This window comes from Hetaerina americana, unplaced genomic scaffold (assembly GCF_022747635.1).
Source record: "Hetaerina americana unplaced genomic scaffold, ioHetAmer1.1.p SCAF_12, whole genome shotgun sequence".
In the NCBI taxonomy this organism is placed as follows: Eukaryota; Metazoa; Arthropoda; class Insecta; order Odonata; family Calopterygidae; genus Hetaerina; species Hetaerina americana.
Genome location: NW_027286292.1, coordinates 32,688,945 through 32,713,515, shown reverse-complemented (window position 1 = coordinate 32,713,515; position 24,571 = coordinate 32,688,945). Strand labels below are relative to the sequence as shown.

At 33.7% G+C, this 24,571-nt stretch overlaps 1 protein-coding gene across 3 annotated transcripts in view; it reads right to left on the bottom strand.

Annotated features, from left to right (window-relative positions):
- Positions 1-2,787: 2,787 nt before the first annotated feature.
- Positions 2,788-24,571, bottom strand: part of hlk (hulk) — a 168,089-nt gene continuing 146,305 nt past the window's right edge. For 2 of the 3 annotated variants that reach the window (XM_071582877.1, XM_071582878.1), the window contains 16 exons: positions 24,041-24,172; positions 23,768-23,950; positions 23,548-23,688; positions 20,905-21,093; positions 19,222-19,359; positions 17,009-17,140; positions 14,869-14,969; positions 12,258-12,342; positions 11,848-11,979; positions 11,583-11,765; positions 10,249-10,389; positions 8,859-8,933; positions 6,974-7,081; positions 4,117-4,257; positions 3,818-4,000; positions 2,788-3,738 (listed from right to left, as the gene is read on the bottom strand). In XM_071582877.1, coding sequence (XP_071438978.1) covers positions 3,572-3,738; positions 3,818-4,000; positions 4,117-4,257; positions 6,974-7,081; positions 8,859-8,933; positions 10,249-10,389; positions 11,583-11,765; positions 11,848-11,979; positions 12,258-12,342; positions 14,869-14,969; positions 17,009-17,140; positions 19,222-19,359; positions 20,905-21,093; positions 23,548-23,688; positions 23,768-23,950; positions 24,041-24,172 — 2,231 coding nt within the window. In that variant the 3' untranslated portion in view covers positions 2,788-3,571. The remainder of the gene's footprint in view (positions 3,739-3,817; positions 4,001-4,116; positions 4,258-6,973; positions 7,082-8,858; positions 8,934-10,248; positions 10,390-11,582; positions 11,766-11,847; positions 11,980-12,257; positions 12,343-14,868; positions 14,970-17,008; positions 17,141-19,221; positions 19,360-20,904; positions 21,094-23,547; positions 23,689-23,767; positions 23,951-24,040; positions 24,173-24,571) is intronic. The other variant, XM_071582879.1, reaches the window with a different exon arrangement.

The following is a 24,571-nucleotide window of genomic DNA, read 5'->3' as shown; positions in this document are numbered from 1 at the left end:
ATAACTGCCTTCCCACAATTTTATTATGTACAATACAATACTTTAAATCCAAAGGCATTCAACAAGACAACAAATAGTTACAAATGCATGATTAAGACCCTGTTTTTCAATATAAACTTAAAGTTTACATATTGTACACAGGATACTGAGCTTCTCTACATTATGGACATTTTTAACAGACTCCTTACCATTGTGTGTTAAAATGTAATCACAGAATTAAATTTTTAAAGTATTCCCTCTTCATCACCACAGACATATTACACTTCAAACACAAGATGAAAATGTCAAAAAAGGATGGACAAGTTTTCATCCTGATGTCCCGGCACAAGAATGCACCAGAAAGAAAACAGCCACCAAACTCCTTTTATATGAAATGGAATGGCTGGCACTGGTGGTCCACATACCTTCCTAACACGATACGATTTTAAACAACAGCTGCATTCATTATCCTCCTTACTGAGGGGCCCTCCACATGATGAGATGCTAGGGATAGTTTGTGTCTAACCATTATAATCTCTTCCCGTACCCAACAAATATTTTCAGAGCAGTTGTAAAACCCAAATATGCATTTATAAAATTCTCTTCATCAAATGGATTTTTCTACCTTTCAGTGTGATTGCCATTTCATAAATAAACACACGGCAAAAACATTTGAATGGGTTCAATAAACAAATGGATTCAATCACATTATAATATACCTATCACATAATAATTAGGACCTAGGTATTATTACATGCCCATATAGGCTCTCATTCAATTATGCAGTATTATGTATGATCACATTAATGTAGATGCAAATTGCTCAATGAAAAACTGTCCTTACATATACCACCATAGTTGTAAAATAATGAAATTATTAGAGGTTGGTGGTTGAGCATGGCAGAAAGACAGATAATCATTTAGAGGTTTAGAAATATGACAAATTTGTCTTTTAATTGCGTTTTTTATGTGGTCATTTTATAAGACTTAAACATACTTAGTTCTACTGAATTTTGGACTATATTTATGCTTAACCATGAACCATCATGAAAGTAAAGGCAAATCTAAATTGTAAAGCAGCGCAGTAAGTATAAACTCCTCATTTTAGTGCTAGTATGATTATTTTTTTTGTGTTGGCCCATATCTTATGTTCAAATTGCATTGGTGAACTTCTCAATATTTTTTATATGCTTCAACCCTAAGATCTGTAATTAATTTTTGCCAAATGTCAAAAATTAATTATTCTACCTACTTCATATTCTAAATTATTTCTCAAATAATTGCATTCATGAGAGCCATTATATAGTGAAAGATTCCAGGTGAGATGAAATTACAGGTGTAACATATTACGATAAAAAATAGCATTAGGGAATGACAAGGAAGAAATACGGCTAAAATCCTCCAAAGAGTATTTTACACCACTCAAAGGAAGTAAGTTATCCACTGTTCATTCTCAGCTTTTACCATTAATTTTTTTAATTATTATGTTTCTTTTGATGCCTATCTTCATTTTACATTTTTTTATTTCATACTACATGCGAAAAAAGCAAAAAGATCAGGAATTGTAGAAATATCAATTAAGGAAGGCATCACCTTTATTCCAAACATAATTAAAATATGACATCACAATATCAAAGGATTTCAATTAAAAAACAGTCCATAGATTTGATACCTACCCATCTACCTTCTAAAATCTACAAATTTGAGGTGTTTGATGAAACTTGACATGGGAGAGTAATCAATGTCTTGCAGTCATTCTCACTAATCACTCGAGAAATAAAACTTGTCAAATGAGCTACTAATAATGATGAGTCATTGTGTAAAAATTGCACCCCCCAGGTGAAAGCAGTACATTACTTATGCCTATAGAGGGGTTTGGTGAATAAATTCCTCATGATGGTCCATTCTGTTTCTTCACACCATTATAAATTAGCACCAGGTTGTAAAAAACGTTTGCAATTGATGAGCACCTAATTTTAGTCACCTACTTTAAGAATATCTTCTATTCTAATTTCTCCTCAAGATATTTTGTAGAAAACAACACCAGAGCATTTTAATATTCTCCTATTGAAATTTTTATCGACTCATTAATCATAATATTGTATTTAATAGCAAGCATAAGTTAGACTCTCATATACATATGACTATCTAACCATCTAAAATTATTCTCTCAAAAAAAGTAATTTTTAAAGTCCCCCAAAGACCCTACATACAACTCATTTTAATCTTCACAGGCCTTATTCCATTCATGTACTGATGTCAAAATACCATTGCTATTTAAAATTGGAAAGAGTAAAAAAATGAAAGAAAGCCTTAGATAAAGAATAAAATTGAGTAACTCCTTAACAAGTGGTAATCTTCTTTGAATGCCTATGCCATTTGATCATGGTGGCCATACATGCACTAAAATACTTTCACTGTGCATTTCATGCACAGAACAGAGTTCCATTCTCAAATTTAAGAGTTATCAAAACCCTAGTAATATTTATTTAAAAAACATATGCACATGATATTATAACTGATAGGAAAACACAACAAAGTATTCAATTATAGCTGTGATAAGCATCAATAGAGGGTTAAACCACAGTTAAAATGTAGTTTGTTGTACACATTTTTAGGAAAAAACCAGGCAAGGCCAATCAGACAAAATGAAATGAGGAGAAGAATACTGTAACAGTTCAATCATGAGGTAAAAATGTGTCACATATACCAGTTGATCACACAGAAACACATATATGTACCATCACTTGACATAGCAACTAATTTTTACAAGTGCATTGCAAGATTGAAAAATGATTGAGTCTCAAATAACATTATGCAATTCCATTTATTATTAAAATTTCAACCAAATATTCACAAATTAATATCATTTGGTATCAAATATTATAAGACTACCTTTCCTCCTTGTGTAAAAAAGTTAATGTCAATGTTATCCTATGTTTATGCCTGTCATATTTTTTACATATTTACATTTGATGGTTTAACAGGTAACATGACAGTAGTATTTACCCAAATAAATAAATGGTTGTCTCTGAGCTTCGAACCCAATTGCTAAAATTTCCAATAATAAACTTATGATACAAATTTTTGCAATGGAATTTACCTGAGAATGCCTGATGTCTTCTCTCAAGCTAAGCATGTTTCTTGGATTCTGAAGCAAAATCTTCATGAACAATTCTTCACAGAGATCAATACCTTCTGAATCTAATATCATAACAATGCTAATGATGGACATGATTTGATAATGAAATAATGATGTCGATGATGGCATTATTGAGAACTTGGATGGCCCATTGCCCATTGCCCATTTTAAACAGCTCTCAAAACAATAAATAACATCAAATGCTGCTTTCATACTCAGCATTCCAGTTGTTCTTATGGAAAAATATCGAATGTATTTGTTTTTCAGAAAGATGACAAAACTTCTGGAGTTCCCCCATTATATAAAAGATAATCCACAAAAGCACTTTTCATGGAAAAATGTAAAGGTATTATATCACTCATGGCTCAATTTCAATTATTTGTCCTTTGTGTTCAATGATTTAACATTTTATTTTTTAGCCATAATTTTCCAACAGTCACCACCAAATAATCATGCTGTCTTGGGATGATTTCGAAAACAAAACACCAAGAAAACTGTGTATATAACAAATGCTATCGTGATGGCTATCAGAGCATACATGAAAATGTTCAGCTCTGGCTGCCTAAAACGATTCTTCCTAAGCCATTCTAAAACCTCCTCTTCTGTAGTCAAGTCTCCTGTGAAAAAGAAGAGATATGTTAATTCCATGAACAGTAGTTAATGGAAAAGTAATTCACAAAAAACAATTAATATTACCTCGATATATACTGGGAAAACGCTTGCGGAAATATACAATTGCAGGCAACTTGGTAACACCCCACTTTCGTGCATATCTTGGATCTGATATTTTTACAAAGGTGATATCAAGATTGTCTGTTTCACTGTCTATCTTTTCTAGTTCAGACAAAACAACATCACACTCTGCACAATTTTGCTCATCTGAAATATGATAAAGTGTCAAAGGTTGAAGTACGTAAAGATGATGCTAAAAATATTAATTTCAAAATTTGATTAGTTTTAATAAAATAAAAATCTCTGCTAAATATAAAACTTACAAAAGTACACAGCCACAAAGTCATTCTCATCTAGTAGTTTATCTAGCATCTTTCGATTCACTTCTTCAATCTCATTCTTAATTTCAAACACATCTTGGGATGTCAACCACTGAAGAATTTTGGTTTCATCATTCAAGTCACCTGATAATACAAAAAATTTAATAAGATTGTTAAACATATGCTACCAATTGTCATGATTGCTTAGAGACATTTCTGTCCGGGACTTTATGAACCCAGACCACACTCATTTAAACTGGGATTTTAATTTGGCATCAGGTTCATGCCCTTTATTAAAATTACAACATACTTTTGACCATAATAAATTGTCCATCTCTGGGCTGATGCATTCCAATAGGGTGAATTATATAATCTAGACAGGACATGCATACATGTATGTATGTATTCAAGATATGGTTGCGCAGAATATGCAACATTAATGAGAAAAGCATTATAGAGATTCTTATATCATAAAAAGAAAACAGTTCAAGGCTTTATATTTTCTTTGAAAATATTGTTTCAATAGAATGTGTATGGTAAGACTCAGATAATTAATTTTATAAATCTATTGCAATGGAACCCTCACTAAGTTGGATTAATTGCCAAAATAGATCGCATGATGTGTAGAGGAGCTAGATTTGTAAAACACTGTTATGATAAACTTAGTAGCAAATCCAAAGTATTAGAGCAGCTAGGCTGGGAAGCACTATAGAAAGGAAGGTTAAATTACAGATTAAAGCTCTTGCATAAATTGGAAGGACGCCTCTTTAGCAGTGATGTTGAAAATGTACTATTACCCCCATCCTACTATGGTAGGGGAGATCAAGTCAATAGAATTAGAGACATTATGAATTTCTCCAAACACTACCCTCTCATCCTCCACCATGCTTAACACATTCCCATTTGCTTTCCTTTCTTTTCATTTAAACTTTTCGATACTTCTCCAAACCGGCATTTCAAAGAAAAATCAGACACTCATAATCCCTCCCCCATTCAGGGATATTGTTATACGAGGGTCATCCGGAAGGTAGTACCCGTTCGTGCCGCATGAAGTGCTGACGACGCGAGTAGCCGCTGGACGAGGTCAGATAGCTTCAGTGGCTTGTCTGCCTTCTCTGAGCCAAGTTGCGTGACGCTAGCATTGCCTGTGTTGTTTCTGTGATTGTTTACAATGTTTAAAAAAATTGAGAACGCCGCCAGTTGTGAAGTGAGGGCAGTGATTAAATTCCTCAATGCAAGAAACGTTCGCCCATGTGATATTCATCGCCAATTAAAGGAGGTGTATGGAGACAATGTAATGGACGAGTCGTCTGTTCGGCGGTGGTGTCGCAACTTCAACATGGGGAGGGGGAACACACACGACGATGAGCGTTCGGGGAGACCGTCTGTCATTACAGACCAACTGGTGAGCTCAGTTGACGAATTCGTGAGGAACGATCGGCGCGTCACAATTGATGACATCTGTGAGCATTTTCCCAATGTTTCTCGAACAATTGTTCATGAAATTGTTAAACACCATCTGCATTATGCAAAAATTTGTGCAAGATGGGTCCCTCGCGTATCTCAATGAGCTGGCGGCGAAGGACTATGCAGCAGGAATACAGAAACTTGTCACACGTTATGACAAATGCCTTAATTTGCTTGGAGATTATGTTGAGAAGTAGTTTAAAGTATCCTCTTTCAAATAAAATTTTTTATGTTTGTTAATATTTACTTTTGTGTCTTTATTTCACGAACGGGTACTACTTTCCGGATGACCCTCGTATTACCTTTTTTAAAAATTTTTAAAACAATTTATTTGAAAATACCAATGGCCTTGTTTCAATTTAATGCAGATTTCATTTTTACAGTGTTAACAGTATCTCAAAACTGTTACTGTTACTACATGAGAAGATATTGATAGACTTTATTGAAATAGATCATCAGACAGCCTCTTCCTCCACTTAGAAGCCTCTTAGATCTTTGACTCTTGAACTTACATGTATACAATATACATTCAGTATAGATATACATTATGCAAACTGCATGTTTAGTGCATAGCTGAGGTTAACTTATTCTGTTTTTGATATTGGTCTTATCATTCACAAGTTTTCCATTACTGATTGTTTCATTTTCAAGGTAAATGGGGGTGGTTTTCAGTCACTTTCAATTTTCCATGATTTCAACCATTAATACTGCAAAATTGTATTTCAGGTTGCTTCCAGCATGATATCAATAACCCAATAAAAAATTAAAATGGTTATTTTGGCATTATTTTATTTTTGTGGCATCCTTTCTTTAGATTATACTATTTTTTCAAAAACTCAGTGGAGGTAACACAAATTAAGCTACACTTCTTCAGAAGATTGAAAGATTATGAAGATACATTCATGTACCTATATGAGATGGTTTTCCAATGATGTAGGGTAGATCCCACATTTGTGTTTCAGGGCTATAAAATGCTACAGTGAATGCGCCTACCAATTCAGCCAAAAGGGTTTAAAGCAAATTACTGCCCTTTTACGTACTCCAATCAATTTGCGCATGTGCATTAAGGTCAATATCATAATTGCCATGAATGGGCATTATATTTTGCAGTAAGGCTGCAATAGAATTTGAAAATTTTCCAGTGCACATAATTATGCTACCAAATGCATATTGTATCCCTTGATGTGGGGATTTTATGTAAAATATTGCTTATACAAGGCTCAGGCATCTCTTCCATATGCATAAAATAGGACAGAAGGAGCTCTGTCTATGAAAAGAACTCAAAAATGAAAGAGAATTCTCCAGAAGTGCCAGGAATGTCATTTTTATGTGTACTTAATACTTACCTTTAAGTATGTTCTTATTCGACATATCAGATTTAATAGTTACTTACCATCATACAATAATGCTGTTCTCTTTCTGAAGTAAGCTAGACATGGAAAGTTGACAATGTTATATCTTGTTGCAGCATCTGGATCATCTATCTTCACAAAATCAATACCTAAAATGCATTAAGAATTCTTGAATTATTACAGTTAAAATGTACAAAAACTTTTAATCACTTGCAATATAATGGAAAATGCAAAATTAATTACAAAGAATTTGTGCATGAGAAAACAGGGGTTAGGCACGCTTTACTAACTGCCAAAATTGATCGACTGAATGATATAGAAGTGTGAAACAGAGATGGAATGAAAATATGTTATGAATGTGTTACAAATGGTCATGTAATTGCTTTTTTATGGTTCCCACATTGTCTTTCCAGATGTAGTCTTCAATTAGTATTTCAGTCACTTGTTTTTGGTCGAGGTCAAATATCCAATCCAAATTGATGATGACAAAAATTGATTTCCAGGCACACGCATTGTGAGCTATGGCATGTACATGGAAGTATGTAAGTGTATTGTTGTTTGTTAATGTTAGTACAAGTAAATTTATCATTTTCTATTCAAGCAAAGAAAAATTATAATATGGTAGTGAAATTGCTCACTCCTTTTAGACAATCAGGCAAAGAACTCAAAGATGTATTAATTACACATAGGTATCAAGAGTAGTTAAATGCAATAAGTGAAAGAGTTAGTTAATAATGAATAGTACTGATGATGGAAATAATTTCTATCATGCTCTCAATTAGAGCATAGCCAAATAGCTTACTCTGCTAACCACTGCAACTTTAGAGCATTTATCAAAACCCACATATCTCAGAAATATTTAGAAAATCAGACAGAATAATTATGAAGTTGGTCAACTTAACTTGATATTACTTGAATTATGCAGCAAGATACTTTGAATGAAATAGCATGCATGCAAAGGTCCTCATAAAATGATTAACCCATAAAACTGAAGTTGAAGCCTGCTTCAATTCAGCTTTTATTAATTTATCAGATTTTGATTTTAATTATGGAGGGAGGATTTTAAGTACAGCGAGTTATCCTAGGCTCAAGGATATGGTGCCTTACATATGTGTTTGGTTGAGACAAACTATTGCACCAGAAAAACCTGCTCCTATTCACTGTTTTCTTTTTTATTTGTGATGGTATGATTGGTATTCAAACTTGAATTGCAATTGTATAGTTTTTGTCTGAAATATTTGCAATCAATATGATGTGTTCCATACATGTCTCAAACATTTCTTTTAGGTTCCAATAAACATCACCATCATTATACTTATACCTTATGTGTTTAGCTTGGGATAAAGTTATTGGCATGCACACATGGCTACCCCCTAACCTATAGTCCCTTTCCCTCCACCTCCAAGTAGAAAGGTTGACTTTCCTTCCACACTTCCTCCCCTAACAGAGCTTTTCCCACCGCTGGGCTACCTTTCCACACATCAAACTTCTAGAAACTTTCAGCCTAGGTATGTCACCATGAGGCAACATGATTGCAAGCAAAGTTATCACACACAAGTAAAACTCAATTGATAGTTGAATTTTACATAGCCAAATACTGAGTCCCATGTCTAACAATTGACCATATACAAAAAGGGTGAATTTTCAACATTATGTAAATAAAAATTGTCATGCATCAAGGAAAATATTATAGTTGAAGTACTGATTATCAAATACATTGATATATTCAAGGAATTGAATATTGGGAAGGAATACATTACTTATAAATAAATAAAAAATAATTGAAGAAGAATAAGTGTCCAATCAAACCAAGGTTTTTATTTGAAATTTAATATGAACCAAAGAGATTGGTGAGATCAAATGGTACATTAACTAAGAGATTAAAATGAAAAAGAAATAGTCATTCAATTAAAGGTAACTACATACCAAAAAGATCTGCTTCACCATCAATTTCTTCTAATTTTGCCAATATTTCCTCACACTCTGGGCAGTCTTCATCGTCTAGTTTACAAATTCCAAGAAAACAAAAGGAACTAATGAATAAATGACATCATAACAAAATACCATAAAACATGAACTTTTTTCTTTGGATGAACAGCTCTCTGTTCTTTTGGCAGATTAAACTGAATTTGTACTGAAAGCTACGGAATCAGCAAGAATTATAAATAAAAAACAGTGAAATCTCAACTATTTAAATTAATTTAATGGCACAATCATACATGATTTTGGGGTAGGGATTAGTGGGACTGTTCCTCTTCCATTACAAAATTTAGCCTCAGAGGTTAAATGAGATACATATAAATTTAAAGCAAGAAAATAGCATTGCGGAAGAGATGGGGGAAATGATAGAGCTTAGGCTTGAATAACCATGAGTCCCCAAAAAGTTGAAAAATTTACATTAGGAGTTTACCACTCCATCTAGAGCCCAATCTATTGAGGCAGAGTTCAGCTTAGGACTTCAATGTGCTGAAATGAACATGATTACAGAGAGAGTTACCTATGTTTCATTAACTGGGTCTCAACACGAGTCTTGTTTATGAGGTATATGCACATTCTTTTACAGGAGCTTTTGGAGTTTGTAATGAGAAATATTTGTTAAAGTTATAACTTTGTTATAGATGTAATGATAATAATTCGTCATCCTTATTAAAAAGAAAATAAATGATTTATTTCTGTTGCCATTTTAGCATTTTTTACAATTTGAAGTATCACAAAAATGATTTTGAAGATAATTAAATTTCAGCTTTCACTACTTGGGGGAATCAACAGCTACGAAGTTGGCATTTTGGCTTATAATACTACAACTAAAGAATTATAAGAGCATGACATACAGGATTATGACAGTAGGATAATTTAGCAGTGAGGAAAACTGTCTACCAGGATAATGACATTCAAGAATATGATATTTATGACAGTGAATGTATACTCAAGGGTTAAATGACCATAATGATGAATGAACAATCTAAAAATTCAGCCTACATATATTCTATGACTGATCAAAAATATATCTCTGTAAAATGGAGAGTTTTTATGTTAATTCACTGTCTCTAAATCAGCTGAAATTTTATTGAAGAGTATTTTTATCACTGGAGAAATGTTACTGTTTGAATGAAAAACATACATTATATGCTTGCTTCCTCATTGAATTGTAGAAGCAAAAGGAATATCTAAAGATCATGAAAGCATTAAGCCTAACTACAATGAAATGCCATGCTGTGTCTGGTACAGAATTTTCCTTTTTCCACATTTAGTTTAATGAGGGAAGAATTATCTTTAACAACTTTAAACAATATGGAGCAATCAAAGAATAACTTACAGAAGAATACTGCCAAGAGTGCTGACTCGTCGAGAAGCCGTTCCAGCATCCTTTCATTAACAGACTCAATCTCATCGGCCAATTCCCTATTATCATCATCAACTAGCCACTCAAGTACAGACTCTTCATTTTGCATATCTCCTGTTTTTGTGAGAAAAACATTTTTACAATAAAATAACAGGAAGTAATTCCATTATTTGTGTGTTTTATTTAATAATTTACTGTCATTATGGTAACTTCTGCAAAGACCCCTGCACCATAAATGAATATTTGTACACAATAATCTTGGCCAATACTATATAGGAATATAAGTTTCAAAATTCCTTGCAGCAAAATATTAACACTCATACAAAATACAGCCAAATGGACTGAAAACACTCATTTCACTCTAAACAGAATATCATTTCTACATCCAACTTCTAGTATATGAGAGAAATTACACAATAATTTTGATTTCATAATGATATAAGAAAGGACAATATACTTGCAGAGGCTTCAAAACAAGGGGACACACTCACTTAGCTATTCATTATATGCAATACTTCTTTTGAACAGTTCAGAAAGCTCTTGTTCTGGCATCAAACCAGGTCTTCAGAACACTTACAAAGGAATAATCTATAAGCTTGGATGAAAGGGAGAGGAAAATATGCTGTTAATCTTCTGGTCTGAAGGATTGGTATGAACACGCAGTGAGGTATATCCTCCTTGACTTTCCTCTCCAAATTACAAGTGGAAGGGGTGCTGATACGGAAGGAACAATGCATGTATAAAGGAGGACCCCCCCCCCGAGCCCCCCCCCCCCAAATATTCCACTTTTGAATACCTTAAGTACACTTTCTTAGAGTTGAATACGAAGACCTATGCTAGATAAAAACACTCTTTAGCTATCTGTCCTTTTCTTTTACCAAATTTTAATTTTTATTCATTATTTCTCTTATTTAAAAGAGGACCACTTTTCTCTATTTTGACAGACTTGATTATAAGGTGGTTCTCCACATATACTTCAATCAATATGATGAACAGGAAATAAGGTATAGCAACCTTATAAATGACAAGCCTGGATACCTGGTTTCGTAACGGAGTGTCGTGGAAACAACAAATTTACTTCACCCATAGTAAGATCACTTTTATCCCTGAACCCATTCAACAAGGAGTTTTCCATTTTGCTTATTTCACTCATTCCCTTAATGACTAACTGCCCAATCCCAGAAGGAAGCTGTACTCCAGGAGATCAGGAAGACAAAAATTAGAATAATGTTCATGGGATTAAATGAATCTGACAAACATTAGGTTATGTGGTAATGGATAACACCTAAGGACAGTTTAATGCATACCATCATACAGAAGTGGGTTTCCATTTCTAAAATATACCAAAGCTGGGAATGTTTTAATTGAGTAACGCCTTGCCAATTGAGGATCTTGAATTTTCACCATATGAATCCCATACAGGTCACATTCATCATCAATATTCTCCAATCCTTCCAGGATTTGTTCACAAGTTTTACACTGAAGCTTATCTGAAATAGATAAATTCTAAAGAAATAATATGAATGTACTATGGAATAATTTCATCCAAGTACCTCTGAAAACTATGCCTACAGAAATACACAGCCAAATACTGAGTTTCCTCCACCATTGTCTCTATCATGTTACGAGTCACCAGTTCAATTCTGTCCTCAGTTTTTTGTGTTATAAGCCATTGTAACACTTCCTCTTCTTCTAAAAGATCACCTGTAAAATAATGACAGACAAAAAGACCTGTAGCACAAGATAGAGATATTCTATCATGATAAATGATACTTAATTCATATTTGGGAATACTAATATTTTTTAAAAGCAACAATGTGAGGGCACAATAAATAAAATTGGGTAAAAATTAAGTTCTTTAAGGCATTTATTGTAAAGTAGACAGTAATGAATAGGAAAGAACACATAACACTGACATCACTGGGCCTGTAATGTGTGACCACTAGGGATGTGTGACTGAATGAATTAGGAAGATTGCTTACCTTCAAACACATTAGGTACCTGACCCTCAAAATAAACTAATGAAGGAAAATCAGATATTCCAAAATCTTCGGCAATCCTGATATCCTGAAAATATTTCAAAAAATAGAATAATGTATGCAACCTTGATGGATGTTTATTGTGGTCTAAAAAAATCAAAGAAACAATCTTGTAATGAGAACCATGCCAAAACATTATTGCTGAACATGTAAACTGAAACAAATTTTCATTTAATGGCAATATGACAATACTAACTAATTGTGATTACCTTAAAGCCTGGTGTACTATATTTCCAAAAGGCTGAATGCAGTCATTGGTGCGCAGAATATTGGGGAAAAGTGAAAGTGCTTGTTATGTTGCCATTCAGTGGCTGGCAGGCATTTGGACTAAGATGTATTACAATATCCTGAGAGGTCTGAGTGCCTGCCAGCCATGCCGTATCAACATATCAAGGATTTTCTCCTTTACTCAGTTTTTAGTACAATGATGACTGTATGCTCACTTCAGGAAATAATAGTGCAATGTACAGCAATGGGTAACACAATAATGCAACTTGGGATTCACCCAACCAGCTACCTCTATGATAGACTCAATGCCACTGTATTCAAGCCTTATTTTTCAAATTGGGAAAAGAAGATAAATTTAAGTAATGAGCAAGACAGGAATGCCTCTGGTTATTATGTCTGGTAACATTATATTTTATAATCCTAGGCTATTAACTCTTTCACTGCGGCTCACTTTTTGGAAACCTACTCATCACATGTGGTGAAAAGGAAGGGTAGCCCATAGCCTCCACATCTCCATAGCCTCCACAAGAGTTAAGAAAGCCATGATCAATACTGAGAAAAAGATAAGTAGTGGTGTAGAATCATATGGAGAAAGGGCAATCATATTGCAGTTGATGGACAACTTAACAGAGCACAAAGCAGATATGGCAAGAATCAGAGCTTATAGACAGAATAATCTGAAAGAGTAAAACCTCAAGACAAACATTAGGTAATGGTCTGAAACTAAAGCTTAGAAGAACATTTTCAAAAAAATCTATGGGAGGATACAAATGCACAAGAGGAATAATTATTCTATTTAGGCAGCAATAGAAGAGAGAGGAAAGTAGATAGCAACTGAGTAGCCCAAAAGGCTTGCTACCAGAAAAACCCTCCATGTAGCATTTGGTTTCCATCAGAAAAAAACTAATGCTGAATTCCATGCTGCTACAGTAAAGTGTAAATTTGCCAGAGGGAATAAGCTTTGAGTTGTAGGAAGAAGAAAAATTGCATATAAATATAGTACAGAGACACTAAAACGGTCCACAATCCGAGAAAGTTCAATTTCAGGGGGAGGCCATTTCATTTTAACAAAGAAGATTTTTTAGCCAGAGAGAACTTTTATTTTAACAGAATATATGAGACCAAAAAAATTAGGAATACCTGTAGGTCAGAAAACCTAAACTGAGATGACACCGTTAGCTCTCTCACAACCCTGGCACACAATGGAGATACACAAGTGACATCAATTTGAAGTCGGTGGAGAGGGATTAGGTTGGCATTGTATCTTGTGTACTGATTTCTCACCCAGAGGGCCTGGAGATAGTAGGATTTTGTGAACCCTTGGCATCTTTCATTAAAATTAAGCTACTGCCATTGCTGGGTTTCCCTCCAATCTTCCCTCTTTCCTTGGAAATCCAAACTACCAAATTACAGCCTATCCCTAATGACACAAAAAACTTCAACTGTGAGTCACCTCCAAATGTCTACTGCTACTATTGAAGTCGATGGAATGGTAAATGATCAACCAAGGTCAAGGGATGCACAACAGGTTTTTGAGGCTTTCAGAAACATAAACACCTCCAGATTACATACTTCCAATGAGCATGCGAAAGAGTAAACATTCACTGAAGGAGGGTACATGCTTATGCATAAATCAATGCAACTACGGAAGTCCATCAGCATTCCTCTTTTACTGAAATGCAGCATATTAAAAACCCATGCTTATGACTTTATTAAGTGGCCCCCAGGGCTGGCTTTTGAATGATTTTGTTTCCAATCTGAATTGAAACAAAACTAATAGGCACTTGTTACTTATGCATAAGCATACAAAGCATGCAAATTTGCAAGCTATGCAAATGGTATTTAATGGCTTTGAATATTGTAGTGCTAATCTGGTGAAACAATTAAAAATGTATTTCTTGGCTTTATTTAACATATTTCTTGGCCTCCAGAAACTGCACTTTCAAAAATAATTTGGTATTATAACACTGTAACTCTTTGAAAAAATCATTAAAATGTTTATTTAAAATCATAAAATATGGATATCAATAAAAAAATTATAAACATCAAAAATACATATTCTGTATGTTTACACATTAAAAATTAGCATTATATTAATTTCTTTGAAAAAAGGAAGTATATGCTGAGATAAATAAGATGGCAGAATTAATGTATCTACAGGTGTCAACCAAAAAAATAGCTGAATAAAATAATTCAATCTTAATATTTTGAGAAAAATACTTGTTTTGGTAACGAAATGTAATTTCAATTCAACAAATATTTCATCTTTTTTACCTGAATAATTCCACAATAAATATGTCAAAGGATCACAAAGGAAAATACCTACCTGTGTTTTAATAAATGTGATTCCATGGCGATCACAATCATCATCAATGTTTTCTAATTCCTCAAGAATTGTAGAACACTGATCACATTCATTGGCAGAATCTGGAAGTTGAATGGAAATTTTGAAAGATAATGTAATATTAATTCATTAAAATGGAGTTTCATTATAATTTAATGGCACCATGAGTTTTTCCTTATACATTGAAAGGACCTCTTTTCTTGAGAACCTGTATGGCGAGAATCATTTTACTTGCAGTTGCTTCACTTGAGACATTCAAATACATAAAATTTTACTAAACCAAAATGATATATTCACTTTTTAAGCTAATTGACACACATATTAAGCAATCATTTCATTAACATAAAATATTTTGGTATTGTTTTAGAGCAAAACTTTCTGAAGCTTTTATGTTACATTTTAATTGATAATTTCAGCAAAGATAATGGGGATAAGCATTAAACTTAAAATGAAAAGAGAAAAAATACATTGATGCAATGACAGATAATCATGCTATCCAATATTTGATCACATTTACAGGAAAAGAACTCATGCAATGATAACTAACCAGGGGTGTAGTCCAGAAACAGATATACCAAGGATAATTAGCTAATATGATTCATGTAATCATTTTAAATAGCAGGCATTGATTTACTATAATATTATTTCTAATAACTGACTGAAGTTCAAGTGATATTTTATTTAATGATTAATGAGAAAATATCATACCACTGTCTTAAATTTCAAAAAGAAAAACCAAATGGTAGATAGGAAATCAATGCCATCTTAATATTCGATAAATTTGATGAAGTATATCTAAAATGCATTTGATGTAAACACCAATTCAATACAAGATGACTGCCTGAAAATTGTAATACGGTAACACCCAGGGATGCTCTGACTTGACTACACCCTTAGATCTAGCATCAATCATTTACATTTGAACAACTACGTCTTACCTGGTACTACAAACACAAAACTATCTACTTACAGAGCTAGTTGTAGTTAAGTAAATGGGGATGCATAGAGGATACTGACTATTTTCTCAAGTCATTTAGAGATTTTCTCCTGTGTTAATTTCTAAAAGCATTTACTTCAACAATCCAGTTATTTTCACTTTATTTTTTTTTATAATTTGTTCACAAAATTACATTAGGCATCTCTACTTAAGAATATTTTCCAGTCATAGTTTTTCTATTAATCACCTATGAAGATTATTCTTTTTCAATTTGGCTCTTATTATTGCCTTAAACACCAATTTTGTGGCTCCTTGTAAAGTTGCACATGATAAATGAAAATTAATTAAAATGCTCAAAGAGTTTAAAATAATGACTATAAATTCAGCAATAGAAAGATATTTTCATACTGCTCACGCTATAGGCATATAGTATGTATTCTGCTCCTCTTTACGATATTAATGGAAATTTCTCAAAATAAAAAATAAAATTTTTATTTGTATTATTATGTATCTTTCAACAGAGTTTTGAAAAACTAATAAAACTCTGGGTTTTGAAAAGAGGGAATATTAAAATTAAAAATATGAACACTAAATTTTCTTCAAGTTTTACATAAAGAAATAGAGGACGTACTTGTACATTTGATTTTAATTTCATATATTTTGGGAAATTTTTACTTTATTCACATCCATTACTGGTAGAAAGGCAATTTAACTATAGTATTGTGCACATTAAGGGTTCTTATATTAAATGGTACAGGGCATGCTATAATTTTGATATGTTGTCAAAATGTATACATAAAATTATTAATTCCAAAATTTATGCCTAATTTTAAATTGGTATTTTGGAGATTAATTTGTTAGGAGACAAGGTTCATCCATTGCAAAATATTTAGCCTCACCTTAAGAAATTAATATCCCACACAGACTAACCTATAATTGGACATATCCCACACAGGTTGATTTGAAATCTGGCCATAAGAGCATGAGAGGTGTAATACAAATATAAATCCCCGGTATGTTTTTGGTTTGAGAACATACACAAACATTTATATGAGAGGTAAGGGAACATAAAAATCATAATGAGTTTTGCTGACTGGAAACAATGGAATGGATTACAATTTTCCAAAAGTCTACCAACTATGCACTATGGGGAGTCAGTTACATATATCTCCAATGAAATGATACCCTTATGAGTCCCTTCAGGATGGGGGCATTCAGGATGATGCTCCTCAACATGGCTTGCATTTTCACCCTCTTTACCATGGGCATGCTTACGCCTGTGTCTGGAGCTACATAATTGGCAAACTGTCTCGTTCCCTATGGATTCAACATTGAAATATTCATAAATTTAACCAATATACCTTTTCCAAAATTGAATAAGGAGGAAAATTCTTCTTCACCATCAAAGGATTTATATTAGTGAACAACTTCAATGAAATAAGTTATAAAGCCATCTTTCGACTGCTATAAGAGTAAGTAAATATTAGTAGATGAATAATTTTATTTTAGTATAATAAACCCTTATCATAATAAGGAGATGGCATGTTTGTTAAATAAATCCAAAAAAAATGAAATATAAATATTCAAATGGCAATTCCGGTGAAGAATAACACCATACCTTATCCCATGCACCAGGTGTAATTAAATCATCTTACCTCCAACTTATTTAGTTGCCTCCCTCTTTCTTCAGAATTTCCCTTAAGTTGCAAAAATAGTGCTTTGGATAGGTAACAAATGGAATCACAAAAATCTGCAGCTTAATTAAGATTCCTGACAAAAATCATAAGTTCTAAAGGTTCTTACATCTTAGAAAAAATACTGAAATTAACCAGATTGAACATCAAACGTCAGCTATGATATCAGTAAGCTTATTGAATGAGTTCTGGGATGTGATCAGGGAGCACTGGCATGATTTGGTAATATTGGGTGCATGCTTTTGTTTACATTATAGCCTAATGCTAATCACTTAATGTGACGCTATTCAATTGTGCTATATAAGCCATTTTCCCAACCTCCCACTCACCATATTTTGGGGCTAGCAGAGTGAGACATAAACAGTTTAAACAAGCACGCATTAGAGCTTGTTTCATATTCAATATATCATGCTTCACATTGCTAAAATCTAATTACAATTTTGTGCGACTTCACATTAGATTTATGCAACTTACACAATGAGAAAATCATATTGAAAAAATGATTTGCCATCACCAGGAAGCAAACATGAATCCCTTAATTTCCAGCTGGGTAAGCCAGTTAAACCACCCTCTTACACTGCAGATTCCTAAGGTGTTTAAAAAATGCTTACACGAAAGGTGCAGATGGAGCTATCATTAATGTGTCATCAAACTGATTGCCAATGATTTGCAACTTCAATAAATTACCTAGAGATGTTTTTTCCTATTTTATTTATTCAGCCAATGATGTCAACTTTGATCCAAAAAGCATTGGAATATTGCTTATCCATGTAATTTTCTCTTAATAATGACTTTGATGTTGTTATGATCAAAGACTTTGGCCTACTATGGAGTCAAGAATAGTGAGCAACAACAGGCACCTATAGACAGATGCCTTATGGACAATCAAATTCAAAATAATGAAGTGTAACATGCTTGGAGGTGTTGTTGCTGAAAATGCATATTTTCATGTAACCTATTTCTTGTCTTCATTGATATGTAGCTATTCACAAGTTTTCAAATAGATAACATTTTATAAAAACAGTCAACATGATCATTCAGACTTACACTCAATACTTTCCTACATCGGATTTTTCAAATATATCCTCACCATCATTGGGAAAGTTCTAGTTGGCACATAGTGGAAACCTGATTATATTCGCTTTGGATCAATTTGTCAGATGGTAGTTTACAGCTACCTACTTCCAAATTTGACATCCTCAGATAAAAAAACTTACAAATTTACTTTCAGTATTTTTCTCATAGATTTTTTCTTGCATGGAATAAGGTAATAGGAATTAATAAAATAACAGGATTAGAATAGCTGCTCTACTTAAAACATTACTCTTAAAGTAGGTAGGTGATAACCAAAAGTTAGGCTTAAAAATTAATTAATTTTTCCAGTTAGCCAATTAATTTCTCAAAATTAGGATCAAAATGCTTAATTTATCAAAGCCATTATTCCACATAATTTCTTAATTAATGCAATATTTTTGCATTGCCATTTGAATGGTCACATTATCTCCAGTAAATATATTATAAATACCATTTATTTTTCATTTCTGAATAAGCATTAATATTATTAAGAGGTACAGACACTTACACTTGAGCAACGTTTTAAAACCAACAAACCCTATGCTGGCATTATGTAAGCATTTGCTACAGCAACACTTAGTCTTGTATTAAAATGAATGAATAAAGATTTAAATACATACATTCACTTACAAAAATAAACTGCAACTGAATCTGAATTCCGAAGAGCTTTGAGTAGTTCTAGTCCTTCCAGAGCTTCAATTACTTCCCCAGAGGGATCTTTTTGCACAAGGAGCCACTCAAGGATTCGGTTTTCATCATACAAGTCACCTAACACATAAATAAACAATAAATGTTGTCATTTTTAACATTAATAAATTAAAATGATAATATATGTAATTTCAAAATGCACATGAAAACAATTCAACATCAGTATTATCAGACCCCCCTTTTTGCACAGACAAATGCAACACCACCCTTTCTATCCATATCAATGTCCACCATTATTCTTTGAAATGTCCCACATTTCTCACTCACTCCACTCCTAAACATATGGCTTCCCACAATCAATCCTTTGATAGCTTCTTCACGATAACAGTAATAGAAATCCCCCTAAAAACACCAGGCAGCTTTGAGGGGAGAACTTGGGTTTTGGCACATATTTGAATAAAATGAGCTTTGGCACAACTTTTTCTCAACTAAACACAATAAATAACCGATAGCCACCACTCCCTCCCCACCACCACCAAGACACCTCTCTCCTTGCAACTCCTTATCTTCACCCCAATAATGCCATTATTCTTCATCCGACATTAATGGAATGTGCACTAAAACAAGAAATATTTTTGTAAATGTCATTTCCTATTATCACCTATATACTTCCCAAGCATTCAGTCCCATAAATCTCAATGACCGTTACCCTACTCTCACCACCACCAAACATCAGCTAACATGTAACCTAAATGTCCATCCATCACTTTTAAATGACCCTCTGACATAGGTGGCATCTTGAAAAAACACTAAACCCATCTCTAAATCCTTATCCTCTGCTACTTACAAATTCAATTTGAAACCTTGCAATTGATGCAGACTCAAAGCCTATCCCATCTTCACCACCCTTTCCCTTCCTTCAACACTCACCATTTCTCTTCCATTCCACTCTATTCCCTTATGGACCTCCACAGCAACATTTATCTACCAATTGAATAGCAAACATGGCCTCTCTTGCTACATCAGACAATGTACCTGACCCCACAATATCCACATTACAAATCACCATGTCACCTGCAACCCTGCACATCCCTATCAGCCTGTCTACTAGTCCCCTCCACAATTTTTCCTTCTGTGACTTTTACTGCTCCAATTATCACCTATTCCCACGCCCTGAGACATGACCCAGACCCAGGCTTTGGCCTTGTTCACTAGGGAATACCCTCCCTCTTCTTATCCATGCTCCCTACTCTCACCCCTAGCAGACCCTCCCTTGCTTTTCTCCTCATCCTACACCTTCCCTCCCCTCTCATATGTGCTCTCAGTCTTATCTCTTTCATACAAAAAGGTGGTTGTGCCCCTGAATTTCCTAATAATAAAATTGTGTATCATGTTTTTTGTTTTGGTCCATCGTCACAGAGGTGACAACATATACTTTCATTCACTTTCATGCCCCTTTTTATATGATACACAATTTTATACCTGCTTTCTGTCAAAGAAGCTAAAGATCATAATTGCTAAATATAAGTATATAGTTTTATGGATAAAGTAATAGAAACAATATGAAATTGATTTGTGATTCCTCCATAACATAAGTAATGATCAAGGTAAAGCAATACATGAATTCTTAGACAGGGAAATGTTCAGGATATGTTGCATACATACCAGCATATATAACAGGCTCTTTGGAACCCAATTTGAAGAAGAGCACAGCTGGCAATGCAAAAACACCATACTTCTTGGCTAAATGCTTATCATCAATTTTCACAAAATTGATTCCTGCCGCATCAGCTTCATCATCAATGTGTTCCAATTCAGCCAACACTCGGTCGCATTGTTTGCAGTCAGCACCATCTAATTTTGATAAATATAACAAATATCAAATTTTGTTAAAGCACAGAAGGGAAACTGAAACCTAAAAGAAGGATAGTCTTTTTATTTAACCTGGATTCTCCGGGTACCACGGGCTTAGTTACACTGGCCTATCCTTGAAAAACAATTCAACTAATGTGTTTACAGTCAGATACTGAAACAGTATCTTCCTTAACAATATATTTCCTCCAATATTAAAAAACTTCCTCTGTAATATCCGTGTCATCCACTGTCCTCTAGTAAGCATTGAAATGGACCAAAGAAATGGGGTTTTTTCTTGAGCTGCAGTGAGATTCCTTTTCATGATTACTCGCACAAAGCAGCTTTCAAATAAATCAGTGGGTGCTATACCAGTTCTCAATTTACTTTTGAGATTTCTCCAAAATAATGCATTACTTATATTTGTCCTCATTGAAATTATACCTCTAGTTTTTTCCTTGGATAATTGAATATGTACAGTTGCATTCTTCAGCTGAAGTCTCGACTATTTCAGATTTCACCAAAAATGTGAATTGACCATAATCCCATGTAAGGTATGGATGATATTTTCTGGTAAAATTATGAATTTTTATTATATGTTCCAAACACAATATAATTACAGCCTTTGAAATACCCAAAAAACCAAACATCCCTAATTCAATCATGCACAGGTTCTTAAAATTATGTGATTGAATTCAATATGCTTTCTAGGGTACATACAAAAGGCTCTCCCTTTGATTTTTCCGATGAGGGAAAGTGAGATTAAAACACTTGGTTTTTTCACATCAAATTACTTCATTTCACTGTCTATTTTTTACTCACAAAGTCATCATCTTTGGCATTGTAAGTCAAAATCTTGGTCATTGGATAAAGTCATTTTAAAAGGAAAAACCAAGTTTTCCTCATATCATTATGAATAATTTCACCAAGTAATGCCTGAGACTAACCAATTATCAAGTGGGAGAGCATTTTGTCATACATTTCCAGATATGAAAGAATTGCAGGCATTAGGTATCACTTAAAAAGCATTGTGGTGCTCCTCTTCCTACCTCTTTTGTGCCCTCAGAAGAGTGTAATTTAATGTATATGTCACCAGTAAGTTATTCAATCATGGTGTCAGCAGGAATTAAGTACAAGTGTGGGAACTTGGAATCTAGTGTCTACCCTCATTCCTCGGTGGCTTCTATCATGGCTGCATAATTCAATGCATCAATTCATTCGCTAGTGGACCATAAATGTTGCAGTTCAATAGTTGGGGTCATTAGGCACTCACATTTTGACTCCAAAGCATCTGTTCCTCACTTCCTTCTCCTACCTGATAGCAGGGGACAAAAAAGCACCAGAAGCCTTTTTCACAATGCACTGGGACACATTAAGAATGGGAAACTTCAGTGCTGTATCTACAGGATACATTGTGGTCCAAAGGGTCCACAGTAAAAAGAATATATGAATGAGTCCTTGTGGTAGAAAGGTGAGTGAGCCAAAATTACCCCATCTTCCTTCCTGTGTGTATTGGCAATGCCATTTCCAATGTCATGTCAGTACCATTTATGCCCAAGTGGATTATCTACACCACAGAGGTTTTCATAACTCTACCATAAACATAATTATTATAAATTTAACAGGGGGTCAAAGAAGTTGAACAATTTTTTTAATCCACTTCATCCATGATTCCATCAAATCCTTGAGGACAATTCATTAGCAGATCCTATTTTCCTTTAAATGCACCTACACGAAAACAAGGCCTTACATGCCTTTTTTTTATTTGATATTACACCACATGACCCTCTCACCCGAGATTCATATCTTAATTGCAGCCATTTACTTGAAGATTCAATCTTATATAACAAAGAGGAAATAAGGCAGCCAAAACTTACAGCATATTGGAATCTTGCAGGTGAAGAGAATGTAATTAATACCTATGCAATCATGGTATACTTACTGAAGCAAAATAAACAAATTAAACTTAAGTGCTACACATTCAAAATACTTGGGACCTTGTAAGTGTTATAGACTATATACACACACACACATATCCTACTAATATATATAAACCATAAACACAGTAATCAACCCAAAGGTTGGTTTGGTAGGTGATGGTACAGTTCACCCAGTACTAAGCCTTATGCGGCATGTGAAATTCACACATCAGGGTAGGGGGGCCAGTTCCTTTCCCTGTGCCGGTTATGGTTTCCCAAGAAGACCTGGTACCCAAAAAATCACATAGCCTTGGTGGAGCTGCAGGTGCCCAGAGTGAGAGTGCCTTGCCCGGGAATCGAACCCGGGACACCCCGGATCAGCAGTCCTACGCTCTACCCACTGGACTACCACGACCCATATATATATATATATATATATATTCGCCAAGATTATTTCAAATAAAAACAACTGATTGAAATAAATGATTATTGTAACTACTAAGTCAAGAACAAACAAAAACATATTTGATATACTCACAGAAAAATACAGCCACATAATCTGAATTGGCTCTTATTTTTGCAAACATTTTTTCATTCACTCTTTCAATGTGATCTGTCAGTTCCATGTTTTCTGGGTTGGTTAACCAATCTAAAACTTCCTCTTCATCATCAATATCACCTAAATAAAATTAGTCCAGAATGAGAAAAGGAAATTGATAGAATCTTGATTATATATAAAGCATTTTCTTTTTCCCTACCATCATAATTGATTGATTTTCCTTTCCTAAAATATGTTATGCCTGGAGGTTTTCTGAAGCCATATTTTTTAGCCATGAGAAGATCACTGGTTTTCACAATTTTAATGCCATATTCAGAAGCTTCATCATCAATCAGCTCAATATGGCGTAGAATTCTTGGACTATCATAATTCTCCTCATCATCTAGAATAAAGCAAAGGCAATTAATTGCATTGGACACAGTTATATGAATATCTCTGCCAAATTTAGTTAGAATTTTTGTTCCAAACTTACAAAAAACAACTGCCAAAAACTCTTTGATTTCTATATACTTGAAAAGTTTATCCCTTCCAATTTCCTCAATGCTTTCATCATTCTTTTGCATTATCATCCAACTGAGGACACTCCCCTCGTCAGTAAGGCTGCCTATAAGTAAATTATCACAAATCAGTTCAACTTAAAAAGTTCATGAATAATGTTGAATTATTCATCAGCTTCCTCAATATGACATTGAGAATAATTGTCAGCATTATACATGACAACAGAAGTGAATGAGAGCATCATGACTCAAATGTTTAACAATATGATAAACTATTTCATTCTATGAAGCATGTGTTGTGGGAAGGATAACAAAATGAAAAATACCATACTAGATTGTTATTTTTCAACTGAAAAAGGTATAATCATTGCAGATAAAAACTGAATTCCTAAAAATGAAAATCAATGTCAGTAGTAAAAATATCAAAGAGTTGATCAACATGAATTCTACAGGATTAAATAAAATTTACAAAACTTTAGCCTATTGGCTTTTCATTAAGTCCTCTA